Source organism: Chelonia mydas, chromosome 3, assembly GCF_015237465.2.
Source record: "Chelonia mydas isolate rCheMyd1 chromosome 3, rCheMyd1.pri.v2, whole genome shotgun sequence".
In the NCBI taxonomy this organism is placed as follows: domain Eukaryota; kingdom Metazoa; phylum Chordata; order Testudines; family Cheloniidae; genus Chelonia; species Chelonia mydas.
This window is the reverse complement of record NC_057851.1, coordinates 84,862,126-84,888,771: the sequence shown is the minus strand read 5'-3', so window position 1 is coordinate 84,888,771 and position 26,646 is coordinate 84,862,126. Positions and strand designations below refer to the sequence as shown.

General features: G+C 41.0%; 1 protein-coding gene across 1 annotated transcript in view; it reads left to right on the top strand.

Moving 5' to 3' along the window:
* Nucleotides 1-26,646, top strand: part of HDAC2 (histone deacetylase 2) — a 64,044-nt gene that overhangs the window by 2,845 nt on the left and 34,553 nt on the right. Inside the window, exons 2-6 of the mRNA XM_037894661.2 lie at nt 14,916-15,028; nt 15,657-15,774; nt 17,493-17,567; nt 17,999-18,137; nt 22,466-22,607. Of these exons, the coding sequence (XP_037750589.2) occupies nt 14,916-15,028; nt 15,657-15,774; nt 17,493-17,567; nt 17,999-18,137; nt 22,466-22,607 (587 nt within the window). The remainder of the gene's footprint in view (nt 1-14,915; nt 15,029-15,656; nt 15,775-17,492; nt 17,568-17,998; nt 18,138-22,465; nt 22,608-26,646) is intronic.

The window sequence follows — 26,646 nt, the reverse complement described above, 5'->3', positions numbered from 1 at the left end:
TTGTAGTAATTTTAGTATGGTTATTGGCAGAGAGAAGTTACTCTATCAAATCAGCATTTCACTTTGCACATCTGCTTACCGCATGTATTGAGATTAACATCTGCTTGTCTTATTGACTGTTTTGGTACCTTTAGGTCTTGTTAGTACTACAAAACTCAGCAATGGGAGAACTAGCTTGATTTTACTCATGCTTATGCTTGTAACAGAGTTGTTAATGAAGTCCATGTTGCAGAATTTTTATTGCTGGTGGTGATGTGTTGAGCTAGAAAGAACCCTAGCTTCACTTTCAAATCATAGGCTAACTGCAGTGAAGGGAGCATTATTTTACTTGAACTGAGCAAGTATGATATAGAAATGTTGAGATAAACACATGAACCCATGAGGTTATTTTTAGATTAAATGCATTCTATTGCCAGCCTTCAGAATTGGTATGTGTCGGCTTTAAGGGTATGTTCGCGCTGCATTGTAAACTCAGGTCTGTGGGACTTGTTCTTGTTCAGTGTTCCCAAGCCTGTGTTTAAGCATATCCATTATATTGTAAACCTGAACTGACAGTTGCTGGACCTGAATCTCACAGCCATGCTAACGTGTCCATACTGCCCTATGCAGACCTTAAGACTTGGTTCTGAGGCTTCAGCTGCATCCACACTGAAAACACGGTGACACTTGGGCTCTGACTCACCCCAGCATGGTCCTGAGTGCTTGGTGACCTGAGTCAGACTGATTTGTGTGTGGAGGGAAGGGAGGTGTAGGGCTCAAACCTGAGTCAGAGCCTGGGCTTAGTGTGTGATGTAGACATATAGTATATTAAAATAGTATTTTGTTTTACAAATGTCTCTTAGGTCCTTCCTTGTTAACGTTGACTAGAATAGTGCTTAGATACAATGAGCTATTAAAGTGGTTAAGCACAGTTTTGTAGAACCATACTGTACAGCTTTTGAACAATACTGTAACTAGCACAGTTGCAGCTGATGAGTAGATTCATAGACGACAAGGTAAGAAGGGACCATGGTGATCATGCTGTCTGACCTGAATAATCCAGGTCACAGAACTTCCCCAAAATAATTCCTAGAGAATAGTTTAGAAAAACATCCAGTCTTGATCAGCGTGAATTTGATTTAAATCACTAGTCAGGAAGACTCAATTTAATCATGGATTTCTACATAGAAGTGTATTCTTGTTGGTTTTTATAACCTTAATACGTTATATTCTTCATAACTCAGAGATAGATATAGGTTTCATTTTTAGAAGGTACACACTATACATTTTTGAAGTGATTTATTTTGAAAACTTTTCAGATTACTTTTACAGCCCTATCAGAAAATGAATGATTGGTAATTTTATTTACTTATTTATTTCAAAGGTAATTGAAGCAGATAGTTCACCTCCCAATGACTTCATAAATATCTCAAATTCAACAGGTTAATCATTAATATTTGGAGGATTTTCTTGCCATGCTGTATTAGGAGGAGATCATCACCAGACAGACATTTAAATTGTTTTATTTAACTAAACATTATGTATTCTGGATTTCTTTCTTCAACAGTAAACATATAATACAACAAAGCATATGAATTTTTGAATTTAGTTAAAGATTCAACATTTTTAAAATCAAACCTGATTTTTATTTTGTTTTTAACTAAAATAGTTAAATGAAATATTTAGAAAGCAAAACAAAAATTAAATCCACTATGTCAGTCAGGTCAACATGAGAAACTTAAAATATTGGCTTCTGCAGCTAACTCAGTCGTCTTCACCTTCATTTTCCTGTTTGTTCATAATCTGGAAAAGAAAAACCAGCTTTCCTGCTTTTTCAGGTCCCAAACGATTTCTCAGTTTGGCATGAATTAGTCCAAAGGAAGAAAATATTGTTTCTACCCTGGCAGAAGAAGCTACTGCTGTTAAAAGTGAGATTATCACTTCAACAGTCTCTGAATCCAAGTGCTTAAGTGACTTCCACCAGTTCACTGGTGTGACTTTCTTTAAAACATCATCAGCAGACATATATTTCTTGAATGGTTAATTACCCTTGCTGTTAAAAATTCACATTACTTTTTTTTTTTTTTTTTAATTTATCTAGCTTCAACTTCCAGCCCTTGGATTTTGTTATATCTTTGCTAGATTGAAGAGTCCTTTAGCATATTTGTTCCCCATGTAGGTACCTATAGACTATAATGAAGTCAACCTTTAACCTTCTCTTTGTTAACCTAGATAAATTGAGCTAACTGAGTCTCTTACTGTAGGTATGGTATGTTTTCTAATCCTATAATGATGGCTCTTCTCTGAACCCTCTCCAATTTATTAACATCCTTCCTGAAATGTAGATATCAGAACTGAATGCAGTACTCCAGCTGTCACACCAGTGCCAAATATAAGAGTAAAATAACCTCTCTAATCCTACTTGTGTTAGCCCTTTTGGCCATAGAGTTGCACTAGAAGTGCACATTCAGCTGAGTATTCCCACAAAATGTTCAGAGTCACTGCTTCCCAAAATAGAGTCGCCCATCTTGTATACGCTCAGGAACAAGGAATATATGCTATACTTAGATTTACATTTATCCATATTAAAACATACATTGTTGGCTTGCCTCCCAATCTGATGTCTCTGTCAGTGACCTGTCCTCTTTACTATTTACCACCCCCTCAATTCTTGTGTCAGCTTCAAACTTTATCAGAGATGATTTTGTCTTCTTACAGGTCATTGATATATTGTAGGCAAACATATTGCAAGTATTTTTAGATTTTCTTATATGTATCTTGCACAGTTTAATATGGATGTTTAAAAGGTCCCTTCTGCACTGATATTGTAGAGATCTAGGCAGGAACATGTTCCATGTAGGCAAGACTAAACCCGTTTGAATTATGGGCAGGGCACTACTGTGCTCAAATGCTGTTTAAATACGGTAAGATTTGTAATATAAATCAGCCACAGTTCAGCATGTTATGTGTATATGTAAAGTATTCTAAAACTGAAAACTATTTCATACCTGTTTCCAAGCCCTGTGCCTAATAGTCTGGAAACCCCATACATCAGCCTCCATGCTGTGTTCCTGTAATGGTGTTAGGCTGGTCTTCGATTGTAGTTGTGGCTATATTGGCAAGCTTAAGACAAGCTAAGAAAAATCTTTGGAGACACAACTAATAGAAAAAACTGAAGTGAATGTGCAGGGGGCAGCGGTAGCTCAGTGGTTTGAGCATTGGCCTGCTAAACCCAGGGTTGAGAGTTTAATCCTTGAGGGGGCCATTTAGGGATCGGGGGCAAAAATTGGGGATTGGCCCTGCTTTGAGCAGGGGGTTGGACGAGATGACCTCCTGAGGTCCCTTCCAACTCTGATATTCTATGATTCTGTGATCCTACGATTGGCTGACTACCTTTCCAAACATTGTGCATCATGAATTTATCCACTGCTTTGTAGATATATTTGTAATGACTTTACTAGAAAGCATAGAATTTTCACATAGAATTGAATGTGTGGGAGTAAATTATCACTTGGAAAAAACAGACTAGAAATAGATACACAGTTACTTCAAGTGTAAAGCTTTTGAAGTATGTTATAGTAATGTGGTGGCCAAGCTGTCATGTGCATGCATAACTTTTTTTATATATAGCTTAATTTACAAAATGTGGTATACTCTTTGGCTCTGATCCTACTAGTGTAAGACTGACCTCTTAATTGTACTTGTTACTGAACTGACTTGAGAAACTTTATGCTACTTTTGTAAAAATGCTTACTAAAGATGCAGCCTGTTGAAGTGCTTCTACAGGCATTTGGCTGCTTTGTAAGCTTGCTTGTAGCTACTGAATACGCAAGCTACATTTTTTAAAGCTTATTTTTTTTATAGTTAACAATAGTAGATCCCATTGAATTTAATGGGGAGCTATGGGTATTTAATCCTTTCTTTCGCTGTAAGTGCTAATCTAAAAAAGCCTCCAAAACCTGTGCACACCTGTTAGTTCTTGCTAACTGTTCTTTTAAATTCAGGACCATCTCTACTGCAAAGAGAACATTGTAGTAGACGAGTATAATATGCAGTTTCAAGTAAATACTTCAGAGATCAGAATGTGGCAATATACATATAGTAACTTTGTAAGTTTGAAATATTTTAATTTCAGTTAATGCCGGGAGATAAAGTGGGAGAAGCCAAAAAAACCCCAAACATTGCTAGGACATCTGATCTCCACTTGTATTCCATTTTTATAGCATAACATAAGCACAATTCAGGGGCAGAAAACAAACCTTAATTTTGAATTTCTATTTGGTTTGTCACAGTTTATGCTTAGAAGAACTCTTGTGCACAACAGTGTCTCAGAGTTGGTGCAGTTATTAGTGCCTGACAACCACATAATTGATATTGGACAGACTACAGAGCAATTGCTTCCAGTCTTTCTTTGCTGAAACCCTCTTGTGACAAACTGGTAGATTTTCCCCTTGAGCCACTTATGCCTTGTCCCAGAAATTGCTATCTTATTTTTTGTCTATTCTCTCATTTTACTGTCTCCGTAATTTTTTTTCACTTATCTTTTTTTCTCCTCTTGATTTTCTTACTCTCTTTCCTTCGCCTCTGTAGTTTTCTCCATATTACCAGAGACTCAGCTACACTGGCAAAAATCAAATGTTCATAATTCACCAGAGTAGCTGTGATAGAATATGCAGTCTTAGGGTAGTCATCAAGGTATGTGTACATTTACAGCAGCATGTAGCGTACAGACACTTCACGCCCAGCTATCATGGATATAAATAGCAATGAAGATTGTGTGGCCTGCCTTAGGTGAGTACCTTAGCCTTTAGACATGCAGGGCACTTTAAATACCTTACACTCTCTCTACGCACCTAAGCAGTGGCTCCCATTTCTACACTGCTATTTTCAGCGGCATAGCGTCCTGCTGCCTGCCCCTGCCAGAGCAGTTCCTCGCTGCTCTGGAGCCTTTCCACACTGCCTCCCACATTGCTGCCACATGTAGCCACGCTTGTCACTGAAATGTGTACATGCAGCTGGCTTTTACTGCAGGCATGGAGCTATACATGTAATGCCTGTGTTCTAGATGCCATGGTAAATGAAGACAAGGCCTCAGGTATTTGTCCTCTTATAGTTTCTGATGTTCTTTTACCTCTAAAAGGACAATGCCATTCTATTCCTATTAGCCAAACATGCAGACTGCTTCCATTTCACATATAGGCGCTTAAACTGACTTTATAAAATTTATTATAAATAGTTCCCTGGAAAGGAAGACTTCCTTACAAATTAAAGTAAAGGTTGATAGATGTGATGAATACATCTATGGAGGATACCAGGACAAGCTTTTAAAATTAAAACTTATATACTTATCTGGACAAAGGGTTTGGCAACACTTGCAGATGTAGAGCGCTGTGAGTTAAACCAACTCTGGGAAAGCACTACGGTGTGTTCACACTGTCAGCTGCAAGCGCACTGGCGTGGCCACATTTTCAGCACTTGCAGCGGCATTGGGAACGGTGCATTATGGACAGCTATCCCACAGAGCACCTCTTCCCGTTCTGGCTCTGTGGCTTGTGGGAAGGGGACAGGGGGTGCGGGGCATTCTGGGTCCTGTCCCAACGCTCCGTGTTGCACTGCTTCGCATCCAGCAATCCCTGTACTTCAGTCTGGATTTGGCGCCATTTTTCAGTATTTTTTCTACTGCGCGCTCTGTCTTCCCTTTCAGTCTGCGGGAATGGATCCCGAACTGCTGAGGAATATGCTGATGGGTGTCACCAACATGTCACAAATGGCAGTCGAGTTACTTCTTAAGTTATAAACAGACAGAGACGAGTCCGACGATGATGTCAACTCGCATAACGCATATGACACGAGTTTGCTTGTGGCATTCACGGACATGCTCACCACCGTGGAACGCCACTTTTGGGCTCGGGAAACAAGCACTGAGTGGTGGGATCACATCATCATGCAAGTCTGGGATGACGAGCAGTGGCTGCAGAACTTTCGGATGAGAAAAGCCACTTTCATGGGACTGTGATGAGCTCGCCACCACTCTGCGGCGCAAGGACACAAGATTGAGAGATGCCCTGCCGGTGGAGAAGTGGGTGGCTATTGCAGTCTGGAAGCTGGCAACTCCAGACAGCTACCGATTGGTCACTAGCCAGTTTGGAGTGGGAAAGTTTACCGTTGGAATCGTGTTGATGCAAGTTTGCAGGGCCATTAATCGCATCCTTCTCAGAAGAACTGTGACTCTGGGTAACGTGCATGACATTGTGGCTGGCTTGGCACAAATAAGTTTCTCTAACTGTGGAGGGGCGATAGATGGGACGCATATTCCAATTCTGGCACCAGCCCACCAGGCCTCCGAGAACGTTAATCAGAAGGGCTATTTCTCTGTGGTCTCCAGGCGCTTGTGGATCACCATGGGCGTTTCACTGATGCAGGCTGGTCCAGAAAGATGCATGACGCACACATCTTTTGGAACACAGGCCTGTTCAGGAAGCTGTAAATTGGGTCTTTCTTCCCAGACCAGAAGATCACCATGGGGAAAGTCGAAATGCCCGTTGTGATCCTTGAAGACCCTGCATACCCTTTAATGCCATGGCTCATGAAACCCTACACAGGGAGCCTTGACAGCAGCAAGGAGTGGTTCAGCAACAGGCTGAGTCAGTGCACAATGACTGTGGAGTGTGCTTTTGGCCATTGAAAGGGCTGCTGGCGCTATCTGTAGGGGAAGCTGGAGCTAGCCAGTGACAACATACCCACACTTATAGCCGCGTGCTGTACCCTCCGTAACATTTGTGAACGGAAGGGTGAAAGATTGACTCAGGCGTGGACCTCTGAGGTTGAATACCTGGAGGATGAATTTGAACAGCCAGAGAGCAAGGCTCTTAGATGGGCCCAGTGCGGTGCTGCAAGGATTAGGGATGCCTTGTGGGAGCAATTTGAGGCCGAAAGCCACCAATAATGCATGGTGCCCTGCACGGGAGTGAAGTGCAGTGGTTCAATGTTAGTAGGAATCTGTGTTTGCTACACTGACATGCAGTGTCTGTTTCTTTCCTGGGCTGAGGTATCTTTTACTTAATGCAATAATAAAGAATGTTTTCAAAGCCAAAAAATCCATTTATTGTAAAGAAACACAACTGCTTTGGAAACAGAAGGGCAAGGGGGTGGGGTGGGGAACAGTACAATTACAGATTTGCATATGTCCTGTTATCATACTCAGCCTTCCTGTCTGGAGTGCTGTGCAATAAGTGCTACACTTCTGGCTAGCTAAAATGCATGGTGATGGGGATTGAGTGCAGTGGGTAAGGATCGTAGTTTGCAGGGCTGGGTGGTGAAGCCACAGGTGTTGGCAGCTGGTGGTGATAAGAACCCGGATGTTGAGGAAAGTGGGTTAGAGATGACATGGAGGCACAAGGGAAAGAGTTTTGGGACAAGGGCTGTGGGGGGGGCACCGTAGTGCTCCACCTGCATTGCTACGAGCGCCTGTATCGAGTCCGCTTGGCGCTCCATAATGCTTAGCAGCCTCTCCGTGCTTTGGTGCTGGCGATCTGCATTCTGCTGGCGGACCCTCCTTTCACTCTCCTGCCACTCCTGCGCTTTTTGATTTTCATTAAGGGACTGCTGCATTACTTCATGCAGCATGTCCTGTTTGCTTCTATGTGGCTGCTTCCTAATTCTTTGGAGTCTTTCGACCGGTGATAACAAGGATGGCTGAGATCTCAAGTTTGCATCTGTAAAGACAAAATGCAACACTTAACAGAGGCAGCATTGTTCACACTAGACAGAGCAATGATTCAGCCGTACTTAAAGTAGACAAGCACAGTCTACACAATAGCAGAATTTGCCCGTCCCAAAGCAAGCGCACATAATCCACAGGAGCCCCAAAATGGTGAGTAAGCACAGGAGCAAGGGGGACTAATTGTTTTACGGCCGTACTGTCCTCTGGGGTTCTGTGCCTTGGGGAGAGCCAACAGCTGCAGGGGGCCCCTATACTGAACACTGTCCCCACGTTTTCCACAGGAGTTTGTCCTGGAAGATATCTCGCTGCTGAGGGTGTCCTGGGAAGGAAGGGAGGGTCTTCTACTACAATGCGGCTTCCGCCCTGGTTCATATGTAGCTTGCCTGTGTGCAGCAGTGGTCCCACTGCCTCGTGGCACAGTGGCACAGACATGTTAGCCTTACAAGGAAAAGGAGCACAGTAGCTCTGCCAAGAAACCTGCGCAAGCAGATTGCACAGCTTCTGCATGAGACATTTGAAGAGATCACTGAGGCCGATTACCGTCATGTGAGAGAGCACATCAATGCCCTATTCCGCATCTAGGCATGCATGCAGCCCTAACCCTCCTCACCTCAAGAGCCTACACCGAACAACTTCCTTCCCAAAATAAAAGCCGCTTACCGGGCACCTCCTCCGGTGTTAATTCTCCCCGAAGCACCAGCTGCTGCGACTAGCTACCTTCCTCCTAGCTTGAGTACAGCTCCTGGCTACATGCATCTAGATATGTCAGGCTGTCGCCCTCCTCCTCAACACCCTCCTCCTCAACCTTCGTCCTTCTCCTGCCTTGTTGAACTGGGCTCTGACGTGTCCATGGTGGTACTCAGAGTGGAGGTGGGGTCGCCCCCAAGTATTGCCTCCAGCTCTGTAGAAACGGCAGGTTGCGGGAGCAGCACTGGAGCAGCAGTTTGCCGTGTGGGCTTTGTGGTAGGCATTCCGCAGCTCCTTCACTTTAACCCTGCATTGCAGTGCGTCCGGGTCATGGCTCCTTTCCGTCATGTCCCTTGATATCTGCCCAAAGGTATCGTAATTCCTACGGCTGGAGCACAGCTGGGACTGGACAACTTCCTCTCCACTAACACTGAGGTCAAGCATCTCGCCATTGCTCCATATTGAGGATCGCCTGGCGCGTGGAGGCATGGTCACCTGGAAAGATTTGCTGAGAGCACTCCATGCCTGGCTGAGAAAACAGGAAGTGGATTTTGAAAATTTCCAGAGAATTTAAAGGGTGGGTCTGACAGTTGATCACCTGAGGGCAGGGCAGTAGAGTTCAAAGTGATGACCAGAGTTGCTACAACAGGCATTGTCGGACACTTCTGGAGGCTGATCAGAGAGCATTAACAGAGCAGGGCGTCCACACTGGCGCCGCGGCGCTCCAGCCAGGGCACATCAAGTGTTATGCTTCTCATCAAGGTGGATTACGAGGAGCACTCCAGCTGCGGAGTCCAGGCTCTCTATGTGCCTTGCCAGTGTGGATGCGTTATGAGTTAGGGCGCCTGGGACCGCTTTAATGCACTTTAACTCGCAAGTGTAGCCAAGCCCTACGTTTCATGAAGGGAGATGTGTGATCAAAAAGGTATTTCTGCTTGCCGTGGTGTTGTGCATTTCTGAAATATCTCAGCTTTCTTAAACACATCCTTCTCAGAAGGACTTGAACACTGAAAATATATTTAAAAGTTGTTTGTTACAGAGGCTTTTAAAAAAAATTAGGTGGACTGAGTAAAAATACTTAATTTTACTCAATGACATGGAATGCTTTTAATTCTGTTTGTCTCTTTATCCATTAACCTTTTGAGGAGAAAAATCAGTAATTCGGTATCTATTTTAAACACTACCCTACTAATCTCTGAAATTATGATGTTAAGTTAGAAGATTGGTAGGAAATGTAAACTCTTTTTATTAAGCATAAATAACATTCCAAAATGCATTTCTTTTAACACCTGGAGAAAATATACTATTCAAAGGCTTTATTGTGCAATTATTTGGCTCCTTAAGTGCCAGACTGTATTCCTGGCACAAAGCCTTATGATTTAGTGGTTCAGCAGTAGTTTCATAAAACTAAGTGCTTACCAGCGTGTGTCTTCCACCTATACTTTCGACAGCATATATTGCTCTGGAGCACGCTTGCCTAATTACCAAATATGGTAACATTTGGTAAGGTGTGTTAGCCAACTCCGGCAACATATTACTGTCTAAAGTATCTTATAACCCAGTCAAGCTTCAGGCCTGGATATCATTGCAGTGGTTGATCTCTTACCATTGGAATAATTATAGTTACTAACTTTTTATTAAAATCATATTGCATTGTTATTGGTAGACTTTGACACTAATTATGATATGCTGCTTAGTTGTAGGACCTAGTATAAGTGGAATGGTTTACTTTAAGGTGATTGTGTTCAGTCTTCTCGGACAACCTATAGCAGGGATCGGCAACCTTTGGCATGCGGCCCCTCAGGGAAATACACTGGCGGGCCGGGGCGCTTTGTTTACCTGCAGCGTCTGCAGGTTCGGCCGATTACAGCTCCCACTGGCCGCGGTTCACCGTTCCAGACCAGTGGGGGCTGCGGCAAGCGGTGGCCAGCACATCCCTCAGCCCACGCTGCTTCTCACAGCCCCCATTGGCCTGGAACAGTGAACCGCGGCCAGTGGGAGCTGCGATCGGCCGAACCGCCGGACGCTGCAGGTAAGCAAACCCTCATGGCCCGCCAGAGGATTTCCCTGACGGGCCGTGTGCCAAAGTTTGCCGATCCCCGACCTATAGGGTTGTGATGTGCAACTCTTTGTTTTCCCTGGGGGCTCTTGCTAGCGTAATCCTATGGTACATGGTTGTGTCATCAATATGGTAGTAACACACTTAGGCAGTTCACCTAGCCATCCCAATATCTGCGTACTTGTCTGTATGTACATCAACACATACAGTGGCATGTAGAGTACAGACAGTGCACGCTCAGTTCATGTATAAATATCAGTGTAGACAATGAGACATGACTTAATCAAGTAGAGTGCTCTACATGCTTGAACCCTAGGGTATATGTCCTACACGACTCTCTACGTGCACAAATAGTGTCTACACTGCTATTTTTAATAGTGTAGTGTTCCGCTGCCTCCCCCTGCCAGAGCCTTTCCTTATTCATTGAGCTGCCAGTGTCTTTCCCTGCTGCCTCCAAGCTGCTGGAGCCTTTCACTGCCACGTGTAAACATGTGTATCCTACACACCACCGCAAGTGTAGACAAGGTTAGAGTGCCGTCTTCATCAGGCCCAGACAGAATAGATTCTTGTTCACTTAATGTATGCCTACATTGCAATCAAAAACCTGTAGCATGGAGTCTCAGAGCCGGGGTCAGTTGATTCAGGCTCATGGGACTATAAAATTGCTGTGTAGATGGTCACACTCAGACTGGAGCCTGGGCTCTGGGACCCTTCCCTCTTTCAAGATCTCAGACCCCAGGCTCCAGCCTAAGCCTGAACATCTACACTGCAGTTTTATGGCCCTGTAGTCAAAGCCCATGAGCCCAAGTCAGCTGACCCAGGATAGCCATGGCCATTCTGCCAGTCTTTTATTGTAGATGTAGAATGTACCCTTATGGGTTGAGCCAACTCCAGCAGAAGTCAGTGAGTCTTTCTATTGATTTCAGAGTGTTGGGTTGGGTCTTTAATATTAGAATGTTAGGACTTGAGCAAAAACAACCTGGGTCAAGCTATATCAGAATAAAACCGAAATGATGCACTTTTTTCAGAGTAGATAAATTTGGCTCATTAAAATGCGTCTGCTCAAGTTAGTTTAATCTGAGGTTTTTACTCTATTCATCTTTGCTCATGGACGCCAAGCAAGTAATGCCAGTTTGGTGAATGCCAATTTCCTGAAAACTATTCCTGTCTCTAATACAGACCTAGCCACAATAATATCTGAGTTTATAACCTATCAACTGTGGGGGTGTTCTTTACCTGGGGGCTGGCTGGGAGCCACTGGAGCACTGACCTGGCACAGAACGTGCCTTAGTGGGATAGTCAGAGCTTGTTATTTTGGTACTCCATAGTTGCAGTGGCTCTTCTTTGGTAAAAATTCAAAGTCTTGGCTGTCACCTGGTACGCAATATATGGTTTATAATGCAGTTATGTCCAAGATTAGAATTTTCTCTATGCCCCGCCATGTTCTGTAGTCTGCAAGTGCTCAAACTGCCATTGGAAGCAAGCTATTCTCCACTGTGGATTGTTATTGCTTTTGCAGTTGCTCCTACTGGCTACTTTCTAAGGTTCACAACTGACAACAGTTTCACAAGAGACAAGCCAACACTTTTTCAGGTTAAGTGTGAATAGTTTTCCACCCAGTCTTCACCTACCCTTGCCAAAAAAAAAAATGCCTGTGGACCATCAGTTTTCTTGTCCCTGATAATGAAGTGGCATACCTTTTTTTGTGCTAAATGCCAAAATATGAGAACTAAAAATACACGTAATAGAGTGCCTACTAATAACCATTACATTTGAATTATCATTAGTCAGTGGTCTAAAAATGGTTGACGAATCGATGGTCCACAGTACAGAAAGTTTTGAGAGGGGAGACAGGTCCATGGGGTTCTTTCTTACAAAGTGGCCTGTGAAATATGAAAGTGGGGCAAATTACTAATCTTAACCTCTGTCCAGTGTTAGTCTGATATGCTGTCAGAATGAAGGTGGTGAACTTCATATAACAATCTAGATAGATAATTCTCTTAAGGACTAAAGAGATTACGTAACTTTTCTTTATCCACTAAACTTGAGTAAAAACTCTATTAATTTTATGTAATGCCCTAGTTGCCTGAGTAGAAATAGTATGCTTATATTGTCAAAAGCTGATCTGTGTATTGAAATAAAGGAAGGTGGTAACACAAAGGGTAGTCTTATCTAGTCAGTTAGCTGCTAATATTAAGGCGAAAGTTTGTACAGCTGAGAAGTCTAAAGGAAGCTTGATTCTGAAGATGAAATAAGACATTAATTAGAATAAAAACATTCATTTTACTTTTTTTTTTTTTTAAAGAAATAAGCTTCTGAAAAAATGAGCAATGTGCAGGGGAATGAATGAAACAAACCATATGTAAAATATGCATCCTAATGGGCACTTTGTGACCAACTTTTTTTCTCAAATACCTCTCTCTTGTCTTTTCAAGAATGATTTTTAGGATGCACTCAAACTTCTAATTGGCACCCTAAGGCTATTCACTTAAGGTTTTCTTAAATATTTGCCAAAGGGACTCCCTAGACATTAGGACTGAATAAATTAGATCAAAACTAGTTTATAACATTTGTAACATTTGTTCTATCTTCTGTCACTGAGAATCAAAAGCCTCAAAATAAAATGGAATCCAAGGTTATAGGCATAGCATTTATTTTACACAACGGACAGGGCAAAAATATTCTAGAAAACATGAAACAAAAATAGGTTATACAGAAAATTAATTACTGCAGAACTATCAGGTTTATTGCCTTCTGCTAGCAAGAAGCTTGGTTACAAAGAAAAGAAAACAACTTTAACAAAGCTTAAATTTGGAGTTCTCAGGAACTGCGAGTCATCTGGCAATTAAAAAGGTGCCTTTTAGATCCAACTCCCTTCTTGTTTCAGACAGTAACATAATAGGAAGACTAAATCACCAGTGGAGTCCACTTCTTAGTCCTCTTCAAGGTTTTCTGTCTCCAGTTATCTTATTCCTCCGTTTAGGCCTGTTAGTTTCTTCCCATTCTGCTTCAGTCCCCAGCTGTAGCCACCTTCTCTCCCGATACACCTCTGTCACTTGAGGGTTTCTGGCTCCAGCTTCCTTTCTCCTTCTGCTTCTGAAGTAGTTTCCTTGGTTCTTTTTGGGGTGGATTGATTTAAATCACCAAGTAGAAATCCTAGGTTTAAGTAATTGATTTTAATCAACTTTTCTATTTGTATTTCAGTATTGTATGTTCTTATTGATTGGTATGACCATTAAAACATGTTAATTTACAGCTAAATAGAGCCTTTACACTAGATTTGGTACATCTTTGTGCTACCCAGGAGGGTACACTACTGCAATATACATTTATTTAAGCAATTATATATCTTTAATATTTTCAAATTCATATTAATTGTACATTTTAGTATGTTAGAACATGGTGAATGATGTATTGCTTGTTTATGAAATAATTTTTGCTCATAATTTGTGTCAAGCTGCATTGGATGTTAACTGGAATTCAGTTAAACACACAAAACAACACAGAAATGTTATTAAACAAAACAAGCCCTTAATACAGTACATGGCCTATTATGCCATATTTATAAAGCTTGAGCTCAAAAGTTAGTTTCCCCTGATTCCTCCTTTATATAGAAAAGCAACCTTTAACTCAAAAGTTTTTGATAGGCTTGTGGATTTGGTATGTTTATTTTTTTATTTAGATGGTTTAAGAGATTATATGATAAAGCCTTAATATATTTTGTATTAAATTCAGATTTAAATTTAAGCAGGCTTATTTTTTAAAGAAAAACTTAAAATAATTTAAACAGAATAAAAAATGTCGTCGTCCCTCCCCCCCCCCCCCCCCAAAAAAAAAAAAACAAAAAAAAAACACAAATCTGATTTTTATCTACCTGGTTGCCTTTGACTGCCTCCAATGGCGGGTTCTCTGAGGGTTCCTCTGGCTGTTGGCCTTGGCAGTATTGGTGGTGGTCTCTTCACTCTTCACTAGCAGTTTCTTTGACAGCACGAGTAGCTACTAGATAGTTGCCACCATAGAAGCCTATTTGGAGAGGTGGTGGGTCTCTCAAGTGGCAGCTGCCTCTGATGGGTTTCCTTGGCAGTTGCTTTGGGAGTGGCTGCTTCTGAGAGGAGGCAGACCCTTTTATGGAACAGTGCCCCGATGAAAGCTCCATATCCATTTTCCGGTGCCCCCCGGTGGACCCAGTAACATCATGTGGCTGCCCAGCTCTTCTGCATGTCATGCTGTGAAACCTCTGTGTTAAACAATAGTTTTGACAAGATAATTGAAGATCCTGATCACACCTCATAAACAGTGACTCCTCCCAAACCTCACTGGAGAAATTTTAAAAATTAACCCTTTTATGTCTATCCCTGTATGCAGGTCTGCAACTAGAAGAAATAATTAACAAATAAATATGGGGGATGGGAATGCTGTGGAAAGTTATATCTTATAATATTAAATATAATTGTTTATCATTTATAGGTGATATTGGAAACTATTATTATGGGCAGGGCCATCCCATGAAACCCCATAGGATCCGTATGACTCACAACTTGTTGCTAAATTATGGCTTGTACAGAAAAATGGAAATTTATGTGAGTATAAGCAGCAGTCTGGACACTGAAAATGTTTAAATTACTTTGAAAAGAGACAGCAGTTTTAAACCATTTTTTCCCCTCCATTACATGTGAGGAATTATTTCTAGAAGCTGATATTTTCCTCTTCTATTTGGGAAACATTAATTAGTCTTCATTCTTTCCCCCCAGTCTTTGACAACTTAAAATGAAGCAGAACTTTTCAACTTACACAGGAGCCACTGCTTGCTACCCATATGTGGCAGAAAAGCAGGGTTGGGCCCGTGTGGGGAGGGTGGGTAGTTTTTTTGTTTTTGTTTTTGTTTTTTTAACATTTTTGTTTCAGGGTAATATATAATATTTCTGCCATCATTAATTATGTCAGCACAATTGGCAAAACATAATGGAGGCTGCACTAAAAATATTTTGCATGTTAAATTTTATTAATGGAGTTGTAGCTACTTTTACTCTCTATCCAAATATGCTTAGAGTACAGAGTTTTTCCAATGTCTGTTTATAATACCTTTAAGGTAGTTCAGATTGGTTGCATGAATTTTGTCTCTGATTTAATCTGATTTGTTAAAAACTGACATTTGTTGCAACATTATTTTTTGTTAGAGTAAAATTAATTTTACTTTCTTGTTTACAGCGACCCCATAAAGCTACAGCTGAAGAAATGACCAAGTACCACAGTGACGAATACATCAAATTTCTTCGATCAATAAGGCCAGACAATATGTCTGAATATAGCAAGCAGATGCAGAGATGTAAGTCTCCAAATTGGACTAAGTCTACATTATTTATTCATGTACTGGATTGTTAAGTATTTCATATATATAAAGTGTGAACATGCATTGATTGTCTAAATATTTAACAATGAGTTCATGGCATTGTTTCTCCTTTACGTCAATCTATAGAGAGCTTCTAGTTTTTGTCTCAAGACTACTCGGAACACCAAATGCTCTTCGAGTATACAGTTATTAGTATGGGGTCAAATTCTCCCCAATACAATACACCCCATTCTGAGAACTTAAGTGGGAGGTAAGTGCTATGTGTAGGTCCATTGTACTTGGTCAAATTTCACTTCTAACAGTTGTCGGTTCTTAGTTGCTTGTAAAAATTAAAACACATTCTAAGATAAGAGCTTTATGAATAGAGTAGAGGTTCTCAAACGGTGGTCCACGAGCTCCATTCAGGTAGCCTGTGGATAGTTGCCTCTAAGGTGCACACCTGGGTGGCTGCACACAAGAGAATGAAGGGCCGCCTATCTAATTAGTGGAGTCGCGCAGGTGTGGCTCCACTAATTAGGTGCCTAGACACTGGAGAAGATGCACATGTAGGGTGAGGTGGTGGCCTTGGGGGGATTAGGTGGAAGGGGGCAGTGGGGTGAGAAGAGGGGGTGGGGGGAATATGGGACATGCAGGGCTGCGGCGGCCAGAGAAAGAGGCGACTTTCCCCAGCTTCAGGGCTGTGGCTGCAGGGGAGAGATGGACTGCTTTCCCAGCCTCAGCTCTGTGGCTGCTGTGGCAGGGGAGAGAGGGAGAGATCCCCCTCCTTCCCAGCCCCAGCTCAGGGGCTGCCATGGCCGGGGAGAGAGGGAACATCCATCGCAACAAAGGTAAGACTAGTGATATTAAAATATGAGTTGTGTGCTTTTTATTTGTAGAACAAAAAAACCTAGTTTATTATTAAGGGTTTTTTTAATATATAGCGCTTTTATCCAAAGTGTTTTACAATAGTAAGCTAATAGTACAAACAACATTTGGAAAGATCATTAAGTGGTCCACCAAGACCCTCAGCAATTTTCAAGTGGTCTGTGGGGGGAAAAAAAGTTTGAGAACCACTGGACTAGAGAAGTGTTACTTCCCCTACCTTTGAAGAAGCATTACAGAAATGAGTGGGAAAAGTAAAAAGTACTGGGTGAAAAGAAGAGTGAGCTGAATATTAGAATTGGCTTTTATTAGCTGGAGGGAAGTTAGCTAAGATTAAGAATTAATTTGAGGGAAATCATAGGCACATTACATAAGTGCATATAAAATTGTTCAATAAATAAACTACAATACTTGAAGGTGTCATTTATGATTCTGTGCAAGGAGGGTATATTACATCGGATTGCAAAACTGTTGTAATTATACATATATTTAGTCAAAGCTCTTCCTAGACCTAAAAAAGATTACTCCATCTGACTTGTGTGGAAAATTTTAAATACCTTAAGCAACAGTTCAGGTTCATTATTCTACAAGCACTTCTGGTCCCTAAACGTATATCTATACGCTGAAAATGTCAAGTTTCAGTACAATGTAACTTTGAACAGTTGAATCACTAAATTGCTAAAAACATGGAATGCAATGAAAATGTCAACTGAACTTGAACTATAACCATACTACTGGTTACATTTGAGTGTTTTGAGTAATATATATTTGTAATACCTGTGCACATATTAGGACTATGCACTTGAAAACTAACAACACTTTTTCTTACACAGTTAATGTTGGAGAAGATTGTCCTGTGTTTGATGGACTGTTTGAGTTCTGCCAGCTGTCAACAGGAGGCTCTGTTGGTAGGTATATGGTGGACTTAATTTTTTTTAAAGATATTAATATGACAGTAGCAATTAAAACCAATCAGTACAATGCTTTACTAGTCATAAGCAGCATTGTTCTAGCCATGTCGGTTCCAGGATAGTAGCAAGACCAGGTGGGTGAAGTAATATATTTTATTGGACCATAGCCTGTTGATGAGAGAGACAAGCTTTCGAGCGCTTGATCGTAGTAATGTGTGCTGTGTGGCTTTGTGTGAAGCATCAAATCTGTCAGTCACACAGATTGTTTAATACCAAATATGGTAATATTTTAAAGTTTTTAAAAACTGCTAGTCCAAGATAGACTTGAAAAAAAGTGACATAAAGAGGTAATCTTGTTACAAGAAATGTTATCAGTTTTTCTTCCAATACTTTCAAAGACATTTAACTTTTTTTCTTAATGATTTTAGCTGGGGCAGTAAAATTAAATAGACAACAGACTGACATGGCTGTTAATTGGGCTGGAGGACTCCATCATGCTAAGAAGTCAGAGGCATCTGGTTTCTGTTACGTCAATGATATTGTGCTTGCTATCCTAGAGCTGCTGAAGTAAGTTTACCCTTGTGATCTAAAGACGTCAGAAAACCTGGGTGTTAAAATGTTTAAAGGTGACTAAGAAATGCACAATAATCAAGGTGGCTTGAATTTTCGTCACATACGTTGAACCACCACAATATGAATAAAAAATCTGTCCCCATTTAGAGTTACAACAAGAAATCCATACTAAATCACATACAAGCAAGGAAAATTAAAAGTTTAAGCAGGGCTTAATTTAGAGGTACTAAGCTTACAGGGGCACCTACCTTCTCCTGTAAAGTGACTTTCTCAGTTTGAAGTTGACCATATTTTAAAAAATATAATTTTCCTACTCGAACATATTTCCTGAGATTTAAAAAAAAAAATCTTTAAAAATATGAGGTTCTTCTTCCATGCTCCTTTTTAAAATAGGGGTCTCTTGTAGGAGCATGAGGGAAACACCACTACACATAATCAGGCCCCTCGCCGCCCGCCCCCCCCCCCCCCCATCCTTGATTTTTCTCTCTCTCTGCGTGCCTGTCTGCTTCCTCTTTGGTTCCAGCTTTGCTGCTGCTGTTATTGGTGGGCACTCTCTTGGAGAAGATCACACAGTTACATTACTCCTGTACTGTTGTAGGGGATTAAGTGACCATTAGCAAAACAGTGAAAGTGACTACGCAGAGTGCTGTTCGACATACAAATAGACTGGAAAAAAAGGAAAAACAGATAAAATTACCTTTCGATTACCAGTAGCATTTGGGGTTATTTGTAACAACACTAAGTGCAGAATTTTCAGATGGAAGTATGTAGATATATTTTTAAGTTGACTCTGTCCCTTTAATTAAAATGTAAACAACATCTTTTAGGAAAGTTAACATCTAGGTATTTGATTGGGGCCATCTGAGTTGAAGAAAGAGAAAATCTGCCAGGCACATCAAATTGAGATGGAAAGGGAAAGCCGTAATCTGTGAGAACACAGTAAAAGAGTATTTAAAAAAAATTAAAGAGAATGCAAAGAGAAGAATCTGTCAATATCCAAACCTCCCACTCTACTGAATCCTTCACATACACCCAGGACATGAGCCCTGCATTCCTGCCTCAGCAATAACCAGGGCTCCAATCATCAGCTCGTGACTGAGCAAAGTAGTCTTGTTCGTTATACCCATAAGGAAAGGAAACTTTTCATTGTGCTTATTCATAGGAAGCTTCAGTATATAGCTTCTCAGACCTCGCTATTTTACATTATTCCACAACAATATTATAAAAAATTGTCCCCAAGGGTTGAGAAATATTAGATTATTTGAAACTTCATGAGTAGTTTTAAACAGGTTTCCAGTTGTGTAATATTGTATGTATTAAGTTAAATGCATTTGGAAGCATAAACACTTCATATTTGAGGATGTGGGGAAAGGGAGACAAACTACAAGATTAGGAGTTCACAGGAACTGTATTTTTTGAACTAAAGTAATTCTCTACTTTTACTGGCACAGTGTTCTTGGAAAATTCCTTTAGCACATGCACCATAAGAGGGATGCTTTCTGTTGTAAAATCCATGCTTATTGAAGGAAAATGAGACTGAAAGAAAATGTCTGAAGTTGACAGAGCGAACAAAACAGATTATGACCATGAAAAGGAAAGGGAGGGGCTGGAGCTTGGTCAGAGGAGAAAAAGAAAAAAGTAAGGGAAAAGGGGAAATGAGTGTATTAATTTAGATGGAATATATGGGCCCAAAGAGTCAAGATGTTAACATGACCCATATGACCCTGTCACTGTCCAACATTAAACAGCGTTAAGCAAGGTTCAGAGTTTGGTATACAGAGATTCAGCCTGCTTAGTATCATGGCAAATACACCATTAAACATCATTTTAACCTTCTATTAAAAATACAGAAAAGAAGGAAAAAGTTAAAGCATTTGAAATGTAAAACATTAAGTAAGGCTTTCTGTGACGTTCCCCTCTGGTGTTATCTGGACCGGTGATCTGTTAGGTCACTCCAATCCTTGACTCTGGGAGCCAGCCTTACCTGGCTCTGCTGTGAGAACCCCCACTCCTGGGCTGTTCACGCACAGCCTCTGGCATGTAAGCTGCTCCTTGGATTGAATGACACTAGCCAATATCTCCGGTCCCAGACACAACCCTAGGAACCTACGTCTTACAGTGTCCAGTTATGCCCGCTGGACGGTGCAAGCTTATATGAGTTTTTCAGTTTAACAAAGAAATTGATATGTACCAGGCTTGTTATCCCCAGGGGAGGCTCTGACACACTTCAAACCAAACACGCTGCTTCAGGTAGAATAAACAAAGAAATTTATGAACTGTAAAGATAGATTTTAAGTGATTATAAGTCAAAACATAACCGGTCAGATGTGGTCAAATGAAATACAAGCAAAACTCATTCTGAGCTGATCTTAACACTTCCAGTGCCCTTACAAACTTAGATGTTTCTCACCACAGGCTGGCTGGTTGTTCTTCAGCCAGGCTCTCCCCTTTGATCAGCTCTTAAGTCACTTAGTGGTGGTGGTGTCTGTAGGTGGAAGAGAGAGGAAGAGCATGGCAAATGTGTGTCTCTTTTATCATGTCCTTTCTTCCCTCTTGGCTTTGGGCCCCCCCTCCATCCCCCACACACTTCAGAGTCAGGTGAGCATTACCACATCACAGTTCCAAACTGACCAAAGGAAGGGGGTGACTCCCTCGAGAGTCTAACAGATTCTTTTGTTGCTGCCTAGGCCAGCGCCCTTTGTTCCTGTGGGGCTGGACTGGGTTTGTCCCATCCACGGCCTGATGAAGTGTGAACTGCCCCTCTGCTTCTGGAGAGTTTTTGTCCGGGCTTGCTTTAAGCCATGAGGATACATTTTCAGCTATATACTTGAAATTATAACCTATAACATCACTATAACAACAATGCTCAATACATCACGAGCCTTCCGAAGACACCCGACATGACAGACTTTGCATTGGATGCCACACAATCATTTTACAAGGATGAACATGGGGGTGCTAGGTGTTTCCCCGAGGTACAGAGCATCATACTTTCATTTTAGCAACATCCCTTGTTCCCTTTCCTTTTAGCAGGAGAGTTTTTAGAAAGAAAAAACTTTTGTCTGACAGTCTCTTAGATGGTATTAAAGATGTTGCTGCTGCTAAAGCCCAATCCCATTTCCAAAGAAGACAAACCAAGACAAGGGCATACAAAAGGGGAGGGGGGGGGGGACAGGAAAGAAGGAAATGCAGTTTTTGTCTCTGTTGTTGATTTTTATGTACAACCTCACTGCTAGAAAAACACAGGCATGGCACACTATCTTATCAGCCACTCCAAGCCCTGGCAAATTTGTGCTAGCATCAAGTTTTTTTGGGCTTTGCATTTATTTGCCTTTTTCTGGTCACAAGTTTACAATGGTGTTGCAACATTATAATCTTGCCCAGCTAATCTAGACTTTTATTAGTGGGATAAGAAAGAAAAGAAATAAGGTGGGAAAGGAAAAGGACCTGGAGGGACAGCATGCAGGAGACAGTCTCCCATCCCAGGTGGTGGTCGGGATTCAGTAGGAGGTAATGATGTCCTCTGGGTCCCTGTCTCAATCGCAGTGTTATCATGACATTTCTCAGGATTATGCCAAAGGAGATCCAGGGTCTCAGGAGATTGTGGGGGAGGCAACCATGACGGTGGAACTTGGTCCTTCGCCTCTCGTTTTTCAGTTAGTGTCACAATAGTATGCTTCAAAGCCTGCCCCAGCCAAAGTCTCTTTTTGAGGACTCCAGAAGAGAGTAGTGGGCGTTCTCTCATTATTTTGTTCACCAGCTAAGCCTAGTTTCCAAGATACCAATTTTTGTTCACTGATTTCTGATTCCACACTTTTCTTGCCTACCAATACTTGAGTTATATCAATAAGCTTTTTTTTGTTTGTACTAATTCAGTCTTTCTATCTTGCTTTTGCACCTTTTCCCATCAACATTTGTTATCAGTTATTGTGACACTTATTCTCTCTTTACAGTTGAGCTCACAATTTGGGTAAATTTGTAGGCCCAGTTATCACAAAATTGGTGGTGATTAGGTGGGGGGGGAACGTGGGAAGAGAATTGGCTTGCAAAATGTAGATTCTTACTGGGTGACAGAATGAGGTTTAAATGTAGAATGCTTTTGGTGTTGAAGAAATGAATCAAGTGATCTTTGTTTTTACGTTTATTTTCTTTGAACGGATATGATAGCTTCAGTTATTATCATGTTTTTGCTTAGATAGCACAGGAAATAAAATCTTAACTATATTTACATTCTGACTGTTGAATGTCATAGCACTGGCAACTCAAATCACGCCACTTTCTCATACATCCTTTTTTCACATGTATATGTATGGTTTTTCCAGATATCACCAAAGAGTGTTGTACATTGACATTGATATCCATCATGGTGATGGTGTTGAAGAAGCATTTTACACAACGGACCGTGTCATGACAGTATCATTCCATAAATATGGTGAATATTTTCCTGGCACAGGGGACTTAAGGGTAAGGTCAAACATGAATTTATGACTTGATTAAACTAGCTTTTACTTCTCCTTTTCTTGCAAATGTTCATTTTAGTGTTTGGTGATCATTTCTTCTCACAATAATTAAATTTTGGGGGGGAAATGCCATATTCTGTGGAGTACTCAGCTCCCTGACAAATTTTCAGAATTCGCCTGGGAAATCTTTTTTAGCAAATTAACTCAGCCCACATGGAAATGGACAAGCTGCTTACTAAATAGTTGAGATGATTTAAGTCAGTTATATTTGAAACTAGACTTTGGGACTTCTTTAGGAAAAAGATGTGTATTTGATGATGGCCTCTGCATTTTCAACCATGTACATACAGTAGGAAAAATAGGTGCTCTGTGCAGATAATGTTCTTTTATGTGGAAAAGGTTCATCTGTCACAAACAATCAAAATTTGGATATTTACAATACAGTACTGTGTGTATCTGAAAAATGCCAACTGTGTTGGAAGATATTTCTCATGTTGCTTAGTGTTAATGCTTTGCATTTTTATAGTGCTCTTCATCTAAGGATACCAAAACTCTTCATATATATTAACATATTAAGCCTTGCAACTCCTGTGAGGTTGGTAAATACAGATAGAGAACACAGGCACAGAGATTGTATATTGCCCAAGAGGTCACAGAGTCTATTGCACATCTGGAATTAGGAACCTGATCTCCTGGCTCTGCATGTTCGCTTACTTAGAATAGATTAATTTTTTCCCCCTAGGCTTGTTCTAATCTAGAAAATTAGGTCTGTTTAACTGTCAGGGGTGTGAAAAATCCACACCCTTGAGTAGTATAGTTAAGTCGACCAACGTCCCCATGTAGACAGCGCTAGGTCGACGGAAGAATTTCTGTCTTGTTTCTAATGTAAAGTATGTACTGTAAAGATGCAAGCATTAACTCTTCTGTTGACCTAGCTACAACCTCTCGGGGAGGTAGGATTACCTATGCTAATGGGAGAATCCCTCCCATTTGCAGAGGTGGTTTCTACAATTGTGTGTGATCTGAAAAGGTGTCCCATTTTAACTCTAGAAATGTATGCTGAATACCTCCAGTAGTAAGACTATAGTATATTATTGGCTGTAAAGTTTTTAATATGCAGGTTCATTATGGATCAGATTCTTGCTCTCACACCCCAGTGTGTGCTGTCACTGACATCAGCTTTGTTTGAGGGGTTAATTGTAACTTTCAAAAGGGCATAAAATAGTTCTTAAAAGTTTTCAGAACTACACAAAATGTTGTTGTGAAAGGTAGGTAGGCACCATTATTTTCTTGCCACCTTTACGATGCCTCCAGGAGATCTTGTTATGTGATGCAACATCACCAGTATTCCCAGGGTGGAGCTGGGAGTAAGAGTTGGTGATTCACAGTGGATATTGTGGAGACTGATAGTTAAATGTTAAGTCACTAATGCGCTGAATGTCCATCTCAGTCTGGCTGTTGGCAGCAATTACGCAGTTCTAGAGTTGCTTGGTTTTGTTAAATTCCTTCTATATCACTTGTTATAGAAATCAGAGGTGCATATTTTTGTGACTTAACTTGACTGGCCACAAGGTGGTACTGTTGATTTAAACAAAAAGCAGCTAAAACAGGATTATTGTAATGGCAAAATGCTATCATTATTTAACAAAGCCAGATTGCTTCTGAAAGCTTGGGTAGTTTGCAGTTGTCGGTGAGAAGCCACTTCTCATGAAGTTTCATGGATTCTTTAGCTAGCCACCTTGAAGACAAGAGGATTTAAATGCTTTAGATGGCTGAAATAAAATAAAACAAACAGAAAAGTATCTTCTCTGTTCTTAGTATTTTTATGGTGGACCTTCAGAATGACAAATGATACTTCAACTGTGATAGACCTCCATCCCACACCGTCATAATCACTGCTTGTAAATAGTTTTTTGGAATGAACTGTAATGTATATGGATGCAGATGTTTTCTTAAGAGTTCTCCTCTAGCTGTCAGATCCCAATTAGAAAAGAATGTCTGGATTTCACTTTTTCTCTTAAAAGAGCGTATAAGTATAAAAGAGAAGGGAGGCTTAAGGAAGCCCTTTAAAGTAAGAATTAACAAACATTTACCCCTGTCAAGGTTCCTTCCCCACTCTGAACTCTAGAGGACCTGAAGATGAAAGACCCCCTAAGCTTATTCTTACCAGCTTAGGTTAAAAACTTCCTCAAGGTACAAACTTTGCCTTGTCCTTGAACCCTATGCTGCCACCACCAAGCATGTTAAACAAAGACCAGGGAAAGAGCCCACTTGGAGACGTCTTGCCCCCAAAATATCCCGCCAAGCCCTACATCCCCGTTCCTGGGGAAGGCTTGATAAAAATCCTCACCAATTTGCATAGGTGAACGCAGACCCAAACCCTTGGATCTTATAGAACAATGAAAAAGCAATCAGGATCTTAAAAGAAGAATTTTAATTAAAGAGAAAGTAGAAGAATCACCTCTGTAAAAATCAGGGTGGTAAATACCTTACAGGGTAATCAGATTCAAAACATAGAGCATCCCTCTAGGCAAACCCTTAAGTTACAATAAACCGCGCAAACAGGAATATACATTCCATTCAGCACAACTTATTTACCAGCCATTAAACAAAAGGAAATCTAATGCATTTCTAGCTAGATTACTTACTAACAAGTTCTAATGCTCCATTCCTGTTCTGTTCCCGGCAAAAGCATCACACAGACAGACAGACCCTTTGTTCCCCCTGCTCCAGCTTTGAAAGTATCTTGTCTCCTCATTGGTCATTTTGGTCAGGTGCCAGCGAGGTTATCTTAGCTTCTTAACTCTTTACAGGTGAAAGGGTTTTGCCTCTGGCCAGGAGGGATTTTATAGTTCTGTATACAGAAAGGTGGTTACCCTTCCCTTTATATTTATGACACCCCTTGAGTCAGGATTCTGTGCTGGAATTGGCTGCCTAGTATATTTCTCTTAGCCCCCACAGGCTGCATCAAAACAGTCAGCTTCTGTTTGTCAATGTCAGTGGGCTCTAGTCAGGTTTTAATTTCCTCTGACATATCCTCTCTAGTTAATTTCCAAAATTGAGGTGGTGTCTCCATGAAACATAGAAGAAGTCTTGTGTCCACCAGAAAGAACATCTTTCTACTTTAGATGCCCTCTCTACAGAGCTGTGCAAATAATTGATTTTTTTGTTTTTGTCTGATAGCTGAACAAAAAAATTGAAGAGAAATTTGGTTCATCCAAAACAAAAATGCCAGCAATCAAAATGAAATATTTTGTGTTAAACAAAGTATTTGTCAACCTGAAATATTTTTTTCTAGTTTTTTGTTCAGTTGAGTAAACTGAAATTTTTAACTGCTTTTTTATTAAAAGCAAAGGAAACTTGAAAATGCCATCCACAAAACCACTGAAGGAGGTGTTGCCCCCTTAATACTCAGTAGTTAGGGCACTTACCCAGGATGTGAGAGGCACAGGTTCCAATCCCTGCTCTGCCTGGTGTGTGACAGAGACGCGAACCCAGGTCTCTAACCTCCCAAGTGAGTGCTCTAACCACTAGTTGAACAGCTTTAAGGGGAGAGTGAGGGAGACTCATCCCAGAATATCCTATAACTAAGCCCCTTTGTTTTCAGTTTAAATTGATTTTTACTGAAAAATTCCCGGGTTTTACAAAAAGTGTTTTTTTCCTCCAGTTTTCACCCTACTTTTGTATCATTCAAATATATAAAAAATAACGTGTTTTATTAGGAAAATACAATACATTGCATGAGTTAAATCTGTATCTATCTGTGTAGAGAGAGAGAGAGATTACGATAATACATTAGTCTGTATGCATAGCTGTCTGTTGAAGTAAGGCTATGTATTAGTCCAGAACAGAGGTGGGCAAATTGTGGCCTGCGGGCCACATCGAGCCCGTGTGACCATCCTGCCCGGTCCCTGAACTTCTGGCCCAGGAGTCTCGCCCCTGTCCCACTGGCGCAACGCTCTGGGCAGCTGGGAAGCACAGTTGCAGAGCCGCAGCCTGACCCAGTGCTCTGGATGGCGCGGCTGTAGCACCGGCAGCCACCG